This window comes from Pyrus communis, chromosome 11 (assembly GCF_041283825.1).
Source record: "Pyrus communis isolate YQ-2024b chromosome 11, ASM4128382v1, whole genome shotgun sequence".
Classification (NCBI taxonomy): domain Eukaryota; kingdom Viridiplantae; phylum Streptophyta; class Magnoliopsida; order Rosales; family Rosaceae; genus Pyrus; species Pyrus communis.
This window is the reverse complement of record NC_142575.1, coordinates 30,312,254-30,325,757: the sequence shown is the minus strand read 5'-3', so window position 1 is coordinate 30,325,757 and position 13,504 is coordinate 30,312,254. Positions and strand designations below refer to the sequence as shown.

General features: G+C 34.2%; 1 protein-coding gene across 2 annotated transcripts; it reads right to left on the bottom strand.

Annotated features, from left to right (window-relative positions):
* Nucleotides 1–772: 772 nt before the first annotated feature.
* On the bottom strand, nt 773–2,751 carry LOC137742050 (histone H2A variant 1). Of its 2 annotated transcripts, none has more exons than XM_068481789.2 (3): nt 2,613–2,751; nt 1,950–2,075; nt 773–1,302 (listed from the first exon to the last, which is right to left on the bottom strand). In XM_068481789.2, the coding sequence occupies exons 2-3, from the start codon at nt 2,067–2,069 to the stop codon at nt 1,006–1,008; spliced, it is 417 nt and encodes a 138-aa protein (XP_068337890.1). In that variant the 5' UTR covers nt 2,070–2,075; nt 2,613–2,751; the 3' UTR covers nt 773–1,005. The 2 variants fall into 2 exon arrangements, with proteins under 2 accessions (XP_068337890.1, XP_068337891.1); XM_068481790.2 differs by having other exon boundaries at nt 1,950–2,071; nt 2,613–2,743.
* Nucleotides 2,752–13,504: the final 10,753 nt, after the last annotated feature.

The window sequence follows — 13,504 nt, the reverse complement described above, 5'->3', positions numbered from 1 at the left end:
AATTATATATGTTCATCGTACATTATGCAATTAATTTTTGTCAAATACTGTTTGTATTTAATTTTAAATAAAATAATTTAAAATAATTTCTAACCGTACAATATACAATGAACAAATATGATTTATGAATCTCCAGATCCTCATAAAAAAGATCCGGATTCAACAAACACAACGTCCCAAAACCAAACCAATATGCCAAAATATCCGTCCGCTCTCCTCCGAAGCCCAAAATATATTTGAATTATCAGTCATTTATCAAACGATCGGCCTTAACGGATCTAAAACTATTCATCCCTAAAGAATATTTCAAGAATGGTGCCATCCACAAATGTCTCTCAATTTTCAGCCAAAGACCGTCGGATTGAATGAATAAAGATCAAGGTACAAAAAGTAAAAGAAAACGTTAGAAGTCAACGGTTTGTGGATAGCACCACCCTATTTCAATGGAGAGCAACAACTCGGACTAGATAACTCATATATAAGCACAAAAGAGATGACCATCCATCCACCACTCCTAAGATGGTCCCAACATCAGAAAACCAAAGGTGTCCATTGACCACAAGAGACCTCAACTTCACCAAATAAGAAACAGCATCGGTTTACTACCACAGACCAACACCGTGGTTGGAACCAAAAACATACTAGCATCACTTCATTGCTTAGATTTAATCATATATAATCGACTACATCGGTCACATAAGCATGGAAAAAGTTTATCACAGCGCAAATGATCTCTTTGAGAACAATCATCACAATAAACAAGAAGCAGAGCTTATAAAAGTCGCATTATATAAATAAAGACTAAGAATACCAGGTTAAACTATCCAACAAAACACATAAAGATGAACAAACATACAGATAATGGTTCAAACGGACAAGCACTAGATTGCCCATATGTACTACTAAATCCAGCTAACCTAAACAGCTACTAAAACACAAGAAATAAACAGTCATAATATTAAACAACACCATCAGTTAATACCCATTTGACTCATCAGATATTAATTACTCCTTGGAAGTCTTGTTGATGAGGGACTTGTGGATGTGGGGGATGACACCACCGCCAGCAATGGTTCCCTTGATCAGAGTGTCCAGCTCCTCATCTCCCCTGATGGCTAGTTGCAGATGCCTGGGTGTGATTCTCTTGACCTTGAGATCCTTGCTAGCATTCCCAGCCAACTCAAGAACCTCAGCAGTTAGGTACTCAAGGATTGAGGCCAAGTACACAGCCGCAGTGGCGCCAACACGCCCATGAGCAGCAATTCGCTGTTTCAGCTGCCTATGAATTCGACCCACCGGAAACTACACATAACCAAAATGAAAACTCAGCACCAACAACACAATCTAAACAAACCCAAATGCAATATCAGCACGAATAATGGAAAATAAAATGAACCCAAATGCAATCTTAGCACCAACAACACAAATTAAACAAATCCAAATGTATATTCAGCAACGATAACACAAACAAAATGAACCCAAATGCATATTCAGCATGACCAATGCAAACTAGACAAACCAAAACGCAATTTCAGCACCAAAAACACAATTTAAACAAACCAAAATGCAAATTCACCAAAAACAATGCAAATAAAACAAACCCAAATGCAATTTCATCACTAACAACGCAAACTAGACAAACCCAAATGTGAATTCAGCAACAACCACCCAAATAGACAAAGACGAATGCATATTCAGCACAATAATGCAAATCCAACAAACCCAAATGTGAATTCCATACTTACTACGCAAATTAAACAAATCCAAACGCTAACTCAACACCAACTACACAAGTTAAACAAAATACAAACCCAAACGAAAACCATCACAAACACCGCAAATTAATCAAACCAAATACAACAAACGAGTAAAACAGCATGGTAAAAACAAGTTTGGTCGACATGTATTCCAAATATTGGTAATAAGGAACTGCAAATTTGTAGTAGTACCTGGATACCAGCGCGAGACGAACGAGAAACAGGCCTCTTCTTGTCCTTCTCCTTTTCTTTGTCCTTGTTAGCCGCTGTGGTTTTCGCTGCAATAAGCCCCTTCCCGCCTTTGCCCGCCATTTCTGCCTGCAAAAAAATTCAAATTTGAGAATAAAATATTAAAACCCCTAAAAATAGCACAAACAGGAGACCCCGATAAAATTGAACAAATCATGACTTCACAGCACGTTCAAATTAAATCCCCAAGAAACAAAAAAATTATAATTTTCCAGAACTTTTTTTGCAAATCTAAACTTGAAACACTGGGTTCTGAAAACGAATTCAAATTCGGTGGGTGAAGTCAAACGAAACCCAGATCTGAAAAAGCTCCTCGCAGGTCCCAAGTGGGAAATTTCAGAAAAACCAAGTTAAAATCTAGCTTCAAAAATCGTACGAACCACAAACACAAGACGAAGCGTTCTAGATCTGGGTTTTATCTGCCCTAGCCGGAAAATCGAAAATTCCAAAGTAAACGACGGAACCCAAAAGAAATTGTGAAGAAATAAACCCTAATCTGAAAAACCCATAAATCTTAAGATCGAAAGTATCTAGAGAGAGAGAGAGAGAGAGAGAGAGAGAGAGAGAGAGAGAGAGAGGGAGAGGGAGGGAGGGAGGGAGAGAGACCTGAGGAGTTCCTGGGAAGCTCGAAGACGGAAGGGAACTGTAGAGACAGAGAGAGAGGAGGAAAGCCAAATTTAAGAGGGAACAGGGGATCGGGTAGTTTTATCCAATCACGGAGGGTAATATCGTAATTACGGTGCGTGGATTTTGGGTTCGTTTTGAATGCGGTCAACGGAAAGGCGGTTCGTTTTGGGTGGGAAATTAAAATTTTCCTCAATTTTGGATTTCAAAGTTTCCCACTTTTTTTTTTCCTTCATTTCAATTGAATCCCAAATCTGACCAAACCATTTTATTGCCCCAGTCTTTGGCATCTTTGTTTATTTTTGGTACACAAAGTATTCCACATGGTCACATTTTTTTTAAATACAAGGGGAATTGAATAATAAAGTAGCGCTACATGTTCTTGCAAATTTAGGCGCGGACACCACCAAATACAAGAGATGGTGGCAATAAAAAAAGATTGAACACGTGGAAGGGTTTGAACGACTTCTGCTTTCATTTCCTCCGTACGATGATGCGCTGAATTACTTACAGTCTTCAACATGCAGGCTGCACTCTAGACAGCAATTAGGAGGGATCACTTGATCAGCAGCCAGACCAAATTAAATTCATCTCAGTTGAAGTGTTACAAGTTTAAAAAGAAGATTGTTATACAAGTCATTGCATAAAACAAAAGATTTATCAGACACAAGTACAAAAGTATTGGACCAAAATCCAACAGGCCCCAACTTGTTGGGCCACTAATTTGTTGTACGGACTTTTTTTTTTTTCTTTCTGTCTCTCTGATACATGGGCTATCTTTACTGGAGTTAGAGGCCTCATATTTGTTTGTTGGGTTTTCTTCCCTTTTGAGGGAGATTTCATAAAATTTGTGATGCAAAAAATTTAGAAGAGTTGAGCTTTAAACTTGAAGGGACCAAACCCATTTTTCACCACTTTCCTAGCTTAATTGTGCACATTTTACATTGCGTAAAATGGTTAAATATTAGATCTCGGTGAGTTAGGACTTCATATCTTACACAACAACATAGACAAATAAGAATAATATTTGCATTATTACAGACTTATTTATCCTGACGCATCAATTCCCGAATATTATCAATATGAAAATGCATTTTAAGTAGAGTGTGATATAGTGATACTTTATGTATTTATAAATGAATAGAAGTGGGGGAATGTGAATGTGGGGTTCTAACTTTGTTACAATAATAAATCAATGGGTAATCTCGAATTCCTTGAATCCTCATTAGTGGGACTAAAATGAAGAAAAGCAGGAAAGATGTCTGCCATTAGATGTATTTTGTGGAAAATACAGTAATTAAACAAAGTTAAAGCAAAGTAACATTATTTAGAAGTAATGTTCTAAAAGACGCTAGACACGAGTTGGGCGGTCGGCTAGGCGAAGTCTAGGCAAATTTAAGTATATGTATAAAAGAGCGACTGCCTAGGACGTCGCCAAGGACGCCTAACCCACCCAGCACCTGTCTAGGTGACGCCTAATACCCTTGTCAATTTCTTCAACGATTTTGGTTTAATCGCGGCGACGAACCACCGACTAGGCCAAACTTGAGAACACTGTTTAGAAGTCAAAAAAGTTAAATGCTATTGCTTTCTATCCAAGTGAATGCAAGAAATTCAGAGCTTAGATGGACTTCATTGTGAAACTCGTGATTCAGTGTAATATTTTCCACGTGTGATATTTAGAGCATGACAAGTTTTTTTTACCAAATTTACCATAAAAGAAATGATGGGATTTTTAGCAATAAGCCCTAAAAAACACATTTTAGTAATCAATCCTTGCTTTTTGTTTATTTACTCTTTTTTTTTTTTTGTCAAAGTTTATGTTTATTTACTTTATTATCTCAACTTTGTTGTTGTTCAGTTTTTGGCCTTCCATTTGGTGGGGTTTACATTAAGACCTCATTTATTTAAGTGCAAAAAGTTATCATTGAGCTACACTGAGGACGAAATGATAAATATGAAATTTCTATTTCTAGGGTTTTATAAACTAAAATTCCAACTTTTTAGGGGTGTTTGTTAAAAGCTAGAAGGATAAATTGTTAAAAGCTAGAAGGAAAAAAAACCATTACAAAAAAGATCAACATCAGATCTTAAAATCAAGCATATCAAAATGTAATATAAGAAGAACAGAAGGGAGAAATTCTTGAACCATGCACAAAACTGATTATAAAAATGTATTCGTCAAGTAAAACCATAAGCTGCCATATTTCTTTCACGATAAACGTCTTAGAGAATTTTTTAGTGGTTTTTCACATAAGTTAGATGTATTTTGTGGAAAATATGGTAATTAACCAAAGTTAAAGCAAAGTAACTTTATTTAGAAGTAAAAAAAGTTAAATGCTATTGCTTTTTTACCCAAGTGAATGCAAAAAATTCAAAGCTTAGATAGACTTCATTGTGGAACTCGTGACTCAGTGTAATATTTTTCACTTGTGATATCTAGAGCATGACAAGTCATTGTTTTACCAAATTTACCATAAAAGAAATGATGGGATTTTTAGCAATAAGCCCCCCTCAAAAAAAAAAACACATTTTAGTAATCATCCTTGCTTTTTGTTTATTTACATTTTTTTTTGTCAAAGTTTATGTTTATTTACTTTATCATCTCAACTTTTGTTGTTGTTCAATTTTTGGCCTTCCATTTGGTCAGGTTTACATTAAGACCTCATTTATTTAAGTGCAAAACGTTATCATTGAGCCACACTGAGGACTAAACGATAAATATGAAATTTCTATTTCTAGGGTTTTATAAACTCAAATTCCAACTTTTTAGGGGTGTTTGTTAAAAGCTAGAAGTAAAAAAAAAAACCATTACAAAGAAGATCAACATCAGATCTTAAAATCAAGCATATCAAAATGTAAAATAAGAATAACATAAGGAAGAAATTCTCAAACCATGCACAAAATTGATTATAAAAGTGTATTCGTCAAGTAAAACCATACGTTGCCATATTTCTTTCACGATAAACGTCTTAGAGAATTTTTTAGGAATTTTTGACAGAAGAGATGTTTTTTTTGTGGAAAATATAGTACTTAACCAAAGTTAAAGCAAAGTAGCTTTATTTAGAAGTCAAAAAAATTAAATGCTATTGCTTTTTTACCCAAGTGAATGCAAGATATTTAGAGCTTAGATAGACTTCATTGTGGAATTCGTGACTCAATGTAATATTTTTCACGTGTGATATTTAGAGCATGACAAGTCATTGTTTTACCAAATTTACCATAAAATAAATGATGGGATTTTTAGCACTAAACCACCCCCACCCCGCCCCCCCCCAAAAAAAAAAAAAAACACATTTTAGTAATCATCCTTGCTTTTTGTTTATTTACTTTGTTTTTTGTCGAAGTTTATGTTTATTTACTTTATTATCTCAACTTTTGTTGTTGTTTAGTTTTTGGCCTTCCATTTGGTGGGGTTTACATTAAGACCTCATTTAGTTAAGTGCAAAAAGTTATCATTGAGCCACACTAAGGACGAAATGATAAATATGAAATTTCCATTTCTAGGGTTTTATAAATTAAAATTCCAACTTTTTAGGGATGTTTGTTAAAAGCTAGAAGGAAAAATTGTTAAAAGCTAGAAGGGAAAAAAAAACCATTACAAAGAAGATCAACATCAGATCTTAAAATCAAACATATCAAAATGTAATATAAGAAGAACATAAGGGAGAAATTCTCGAACCATGCACAAAACTGATTATAAAAATGTATTTGTCAAGTAAAACCATATGCTGCCATATTTCTTTCACGATAAACGTCTTAGAGAATTTTTGTAGGGGTTTTTGACTGAATTTTCCAACAAGGTTTGCCTTATACATTGTACCTAAAAATCATGTCACAAGATAAAACTAGTTTAGCTTTCTTGACTAGGCTTTATATCTTGCACCAAATGTCAATGGACTATCATCAAAAAAGAAAAAAAGGATATCTAGGGTTTTCATGATGATGATGATGGAGGAATGTATGAAATGAGACTTGTGCGTTTCTTGTGATGCTTTTGGAAATTTGAGACACATTGAAAGCACAAGGAAAGTAATCCATGGGCCTAGACATGGACCACTCTTTTACAAACCCTAAAATTGACTGAAATGTTTGTGGTCTTGTATCTTATCTTTTATTTTCTTTGTGTGAAAGTAATTGTGTGGATTTGCACTTCGTAACTAAAGCTATTAAGCTAATTATGTTCTTCTTCTCTTTTTTCGAAAAAATGGGACTAGTTGGTGGTGAAGTCATGTAGTCTATCATTTTGAGCACCCCGTTGAAATACAGACCTGGATTCACCCGAATCATTGGAGCACCCCGTTGTGGTTTATTAAGCTAATTGTGTTCACTTGATGTTTCTCTTTATTTGTTTGTATGAATCAATGGGAGTTGCTTCCTAAAGATAAATACACTATACATTCGGGAAAAAAAATCAAATTTTCTAATTACTTACGGGTAATCAGTTTCACCATATATTTGATCATTAAATTTAACTTGATAAATTAAGTTGATTGATGAATGATTATGAGATAAAATTCAACGATCAAACACGGATCGACATTGTAGCTATTTAAGAAAATTTGGCAAAGGGGAGCCAATAGAATTTAGAAACCAGATACATAAAATTCAAATAACGAATGAACTTGATTGCTTATTGACATGGTAGGAGCAAGATAAGTGTGATTATGACTTGACAAAATATGTCACACCACTAAATGGCAAACAAATGGACGACACATAGCGCCAATTAAATCATCTCTATTTTTTTCATATACAATCCATGTATAGAAAGTGTATAAAGTAAATCCGTATATTATAAGAGTATGCAAACACCATGATTTTTCATATTTTTTATCCATTATATTGAAGAGAATCGAACCTTAATTTTTATTTCACTATTTAAATTTTTTTTACTGAAGGCGATTATAAATTTTTCAATAAATCATTGTTATAAAAACATTAAAAATTTATACATCAAGTGGTTAAAAATATTTATTAATTCAGTCGAAAATATGCATTGCACTACACAATCACCAAAAAAAAAAAAAAAAAAAAAAAAGAAAAAGTAGTCCACTTTGCACGGCATGTCGTTGAAACGGATGAGGTTTTTTTTGGGACAGACAGGATTTTAATTCGGAGGCCCACCGAAAAAGGCATTGGGTGTGTGGGACCCATTTGACCTTAATACGGTTGTCCATCCCTCTCTGTGGCCCACAACCAAAATCCAGCCCCAGAAGGAAGCATTTATGTGGGAAATTCATCATTTCCGGATCTCTTCCACCTAATCCTCCTCATCAAACAATCTGGATTCTTAAAATTTAATTCAACAACTAAATTTATTATAACTTTTAAAATAGGCCCGTAATTTTAGCCGTTGGATCAAATTTTAACGATCGAGATTGTTTGATAAGGAGGATTATGTGAAAGGGATTCGAAAATGATGCCTTTCCATTTATGTGCGTTTGCTTGGGCAACGCACATCATGGGTTTTTTTTTTTTTTTTTTGGGTTGAATAATTTTATTTTATTTTATTTTATAAGACGGGAGGATCTAAAAATATTACAATGATTCAGGGAGGACGAATTTTTGAACACGAGATACATAGATGAAAACCGAACATTTTATGTACTCCGATATTTGACCACATGCAACTTGAACGTGATGCTAAACTAATTGTGAAAAAATATACACAAAAAAACTAGCTCAGAGAAAATGTCAAACTCGGAACATATAATCCAATAATTGTACCAATTAGTTTACAATACAGTTTAGTAGTATTATTTTTCACTTGTAAGTCAAGCTTTTCAAGGTGCACTCACATGAATGATGATAATGTATATAATTATTATATCTAGAAAAAAAAGAAACATAAGGGGAAAAATAATATTTTGTTATCCTTTTTTTAGAAAATTTATTTTTGTAATTATATTCAGCCAATTGCCCCTAGTAAAAATAATATATCCTTCATTTTACATCTTAGCATATTACATCCATTGAGTTTATTCGTGTTAGTTGTATATCATTTTCATGTGCATCTTCAAGGAAATTACGCCATGAATTCCTGTATCAAATTGAAGAAACATTATCCCATATTTCAGCTGGCTTTTAGTTTAATTTTTTGCTCAATTGGTTTAGGCAAAGAACTAGCTTTCTATTTCACTTGTGAGTTGTTATGCGATTTGAAGAAAACGATCGAGAACCTCCATGTTTGTTGGGGTGTACTTTTGCTCACCACGCTCAAGTGGTGGTAATGCTAACTACTTTACTTACTGTCGTTTAATTAGTTTAAATTTTGATATTTGTATTTATTCATTATACAGGTCTCGAAATTTAAATTCATCTAAAAATAATAAATAAGGTAGTATGCTTGATCGAAAGAGCATCCCCTTCAAATCCTGTTTGTGCGGACCCTCGGGATCCATTGATCCTGATCGTTCGCCACAGTTCGAGCGGTGAAGAAAAACAAATTATGCCGTCGAAGCGCGCCGTCGTGGCTGAAGGACCTCCAAATTCATGGACACCATGTTTCATCAACTGCCTTCCTCCTCCCTACGATTTTGCCCAATCAAGAGCCGTCTCCGATTTGCGCACTCATCATGCACCGAAGCTTGCCGTTGCCGATGAAGGTGGAATTTTAACCTCTCTTCTGTCGCGGCAGGGCCAGCCATGAAGGTAGCCCAAGTAGGGATCCGTCTAGGGCCCCCATTTCGAAGGGGTTCCAAAAAAATTTTACATCCTGTAAATAACATATAAATACAAAAAAAAGTAAGAGATATCATAATTCATTTGTTGGTGCAGTGGAAATGTTTGACTTTCTTTTTCTTTGGAGAGTTGAGTTCAAAACACAGATATGCCTTTTTTAGTCACTAAATTTTTCTTGTTTTTCAAATTTACTGCCAATCCATCTGTCTAAATGCTTATAAAGTTATAAAACTCAAGTCCCAGTGCAATCTTTTTTTATTTCAACTTCCTAATCTCCCAATTTCTATCGAATTTTTAAATCAACTATCACATGGTCTTGAAGATTGTACTTTAAGGTATTCATAACTTTGAATTTATATTTTTCTTTTCAATAATTTTTTATTCAATGGATTGTTTTAATATTCAATTCATTAGTGTGATGTTGATTTTACGAAAAAAGCACAAGAGAAACAATTGGTGTTGTTGAATTTATTATACTCATCAATCAAGTTTTATTTTTTTTTTTACTCCCTTGATCATCAAGTTTTATTGTTTTTCACTCTCAATCTTAGACTCTTGACTACAAACATTTAGTAGATTTGAGTCTAAAAACTTAAGCCGTTTAATGTTTAAGTAATGTTTGTATATTTATGTTCTTTTTATATTAATTATTAATGATATTGGATGTGAAAATAGAATATGTATTTAGCTAATTATTTTTTATACATATCAATGTACAAAGAACCATAAATCAGAGAATATTAGGCCCCATTTTGAAAACTAAATTAGGGCTCCCAAATTTTTAGGACCGGCCTTGTGTCGCGAACTCGTTCGAACTGTGAACACGTGAAGAGAAGACAGTGATCAATCGGCAGGGAACATGAGAACAGAAGCAGTGAATGGTCGTAGCCATTCGATCTGTGGTGAACAACCATGATCAATTGATCCCGAGGATCGGCATAGACATAATCCGGAAGGATCGTCGTCCTGCATCACTATCAATATTTATTTTTTCACAAAACTAAGCAAATCATGACACGTTCAAGCCATTAGAACCTCACACGTATAAAAATGGGAAATAAATTAGAATCCCATGTCGGAGTAGTAAACAATTAGGTCATGTACATAAAAGGAAAATAAGTTCTTTAATGATATAAATATTATTGTCTGAAAAAAGGGAAGTAACAATGTGTGCGTAAGATCCCACGTCGATTAACGGAAAGGAAGTGATATGCCCTATATGTACATGTTCTCCTCCTTATAGCACGAGGTCTTTTGGGAACTCACTAGCTTTGAATCCCATAAGAACTCCGAAGTTAAGTGAGTTTGGGCGAGAGCAGTCCTATGATGGATGACCCCCTTGGGAAGTTCTCGTGCTGAAACCCAAAAACAAAACCATAAGGGAATGGTAAGCCCACAACGGACAATATCGTGCTACGGCGGAGTCGAGCTGGGATGGGAAGTTCTCGTGCCAAAACCCAAAAACAAAACCATGAGGGAATGGTAAGCCCATAACGGACAATATCGTGCTACGGCAGAGTCGAGCTGGAATGTGGTTGTGTGAATGCGCGCACCTACCATGCACGAACGAATCAAAGAAAATCACCACCGTTGTTCCATCCCTTATCCTAATTAAGCTAAAAGTTGGCAACAAGTAGGGCAAAACCTCACTTTCGGAAGAAGCATAAGCTTTGCCATGCCTTCCATTATTTATGGATAATCCACTCAGCCTTTCCCTTGATGTAGATCCAATGCTTCAAGTAATTACCTTATGGAGGAAAAATACAAGCATAATATTATCCTTTATCATTCAAATTGCCCACATAATGACATTAATCGGTAATGTGTTCTGTATCCGAACTCATAGTATTTAGTATGGTTCGTCTTTCTCGTCTTACTATTGTTAACCCTAGCTAATTAGGAATCCCATAGATGATGGGGAAAATTGACCTATGAACTTGCTTGAAGAATAAGTAATCTTTCCTTAATAATTTGGATCAAGTTGAAGTTAGAAATCCTAGATAGATACACTTCGTATAGTAATTAGACACTAACCATTTCATCACGTCATCACTATAATTAAATACGATGGAAAATTGTTGTTATATTACAAACCAACAAACTAAGATGCTGTAAGCAATGAAAGATTTGTAGTGTACCAAACACAACCTAATTTACCAAGTGTCATAATATAATTAGTTAGAAATGAAAAAAAATTTCAACAAATTATGTTATAACACTTGTATGCCGAGCTGTGTTATCGGCAAACTGACAATTTTCTTGTAATATAGGGAACGGAAATTAGGAATGCTTGACTTCTCCTTAAGGTATCGCATTTCTTTACATTAAAGTTGACCAAAACTCCAATTAACCTTGTATTAATTCTTAATTTGCATGAATGATGGTTGCTTTGGCAGTGCTTGCTTGTAGAATTATTTATGAGTTAAATTAAGATTCCGTTAGGATGCACCCTCCTCAAAGCAAACATTAGTATAAGAAAAATAATTAAAAAACTCACATATTATCTATACTATATACCTTACTCAAACCCACAAGTAACAACAAATTCAATAAAAAAGTTTCATCTTTCAAATTTTAGTTCCTTCAATTTCAGTTGATTAAATAAACAAATTATCGAATATAATCATTACGTCAATAATTTGGTTAATCGAGTATGAGCGCGTGATACACTCATGAAGGATTGAAAAGATATTACGAGCTCATGCTCGATAGACAGTACCACGACATTCAATTGACAATAAATTTCACACACTATTCAAGAATTGCGATGTTGTTACCTCCACACTTAGTGGAAATATATATTGTGGATACTTTTCAAGAGTTGAGATGATGTAACATGCGCCTTCTCAATTGACTCTAAGACAACTCATTTTGATACGACTTTTGCTCCTCATGTTTATGGGGACCTTCAAACTTAATGAAAATGCGAAGAAAAATATTATGTGTTTTTTAATACACTCGGAAACAATGTAGATTCTCTCGTGCTTAAAGTACACCAACTAAGCCTTAAAAGCTATTCAATCATTCTACATTTTTGTGTGGATAAAACACAAAGTACTTGTACTCGTCAAATGGTCACATCAGGTGGCATTATCATTTCAACATCGTTCTTGGGAGTTTGTGCTAAATGTAATGGTGATGTTGAAGAGATCATATTTTTGCATTAAATTTATAAATTATACAATGTAGCAGTTGATAGTTAGATTTTTTTTGATAGTTAGATTTTTTTTTTTTAATCATTAAAAAAAGAAAATTTAACCATCAAATGCCACATTGATCTACAAAATATAGTATAAAAAAAGACGGTCTTTCTAACATTTTTCTAAATGTAAGTATCTACACTCCCACTATAGAGAGACTTATATTGTACGTACTTTAGTGGGACATATATGTCATTTCAACAGTGTTTTTGGTGGTCCATTTTACCTGAATACCTAACTCTTTCCTTTTTAACCTACTGTTGTCCACATCAAAACTTATGGGCCTACCAGTCCTAACGGGCTTTGAAAGCTGGATCTATAGATCCGAACCCGATTTGTCTCAACGACAACTGTGAGGATTCAAATTCTAAAAGGGGGGGGGGTTATTTTGGTGATTTGGCAATCAGCCGAAGCAATCTAACGGACATCACTACCATTTACTGGACACGTGTCCCGGCCTACACAAATAGATTTGCATCAATTAAAAGGAAAATGCCCTGCTTTCCCAAAATAGCCCTACTTTCCAGATTAATCTCATATTTTCTTTAGCATTATAGTGGAAATGGTCATTGAATTTGACATAACTCCTCACTTTGCTCTTACAATAAAATTTAATAGAAGTAGTCCCTGAATTTATTTGGTCCTTGAATTTAATTATCACGTGAACGACCACATGACTATTTTTATAAGGTTTTTTGTCAAATCAACCCTTCACTTAATGAGAATACTAGCATATAGGTGTGAGAAAGTTTTTTATTTTTGTTTTTGAAATAGAAGGAGAGAGGAAAATAGTGACAAAGAATGTGGGAGTGGGAAATTATTTATTTATTTATTTATATTTTTAAATTAGAGATATGTTATGATTACATTTATATCTCATATTTCTTATTTATGTTATGTTTTAATTATATGGTTAAACTGGTAAATTCATAGGATTTTGATTGACAATGAGTGTTTTATTAATTAGTAGAGATTAACAAGTTTTTGAAG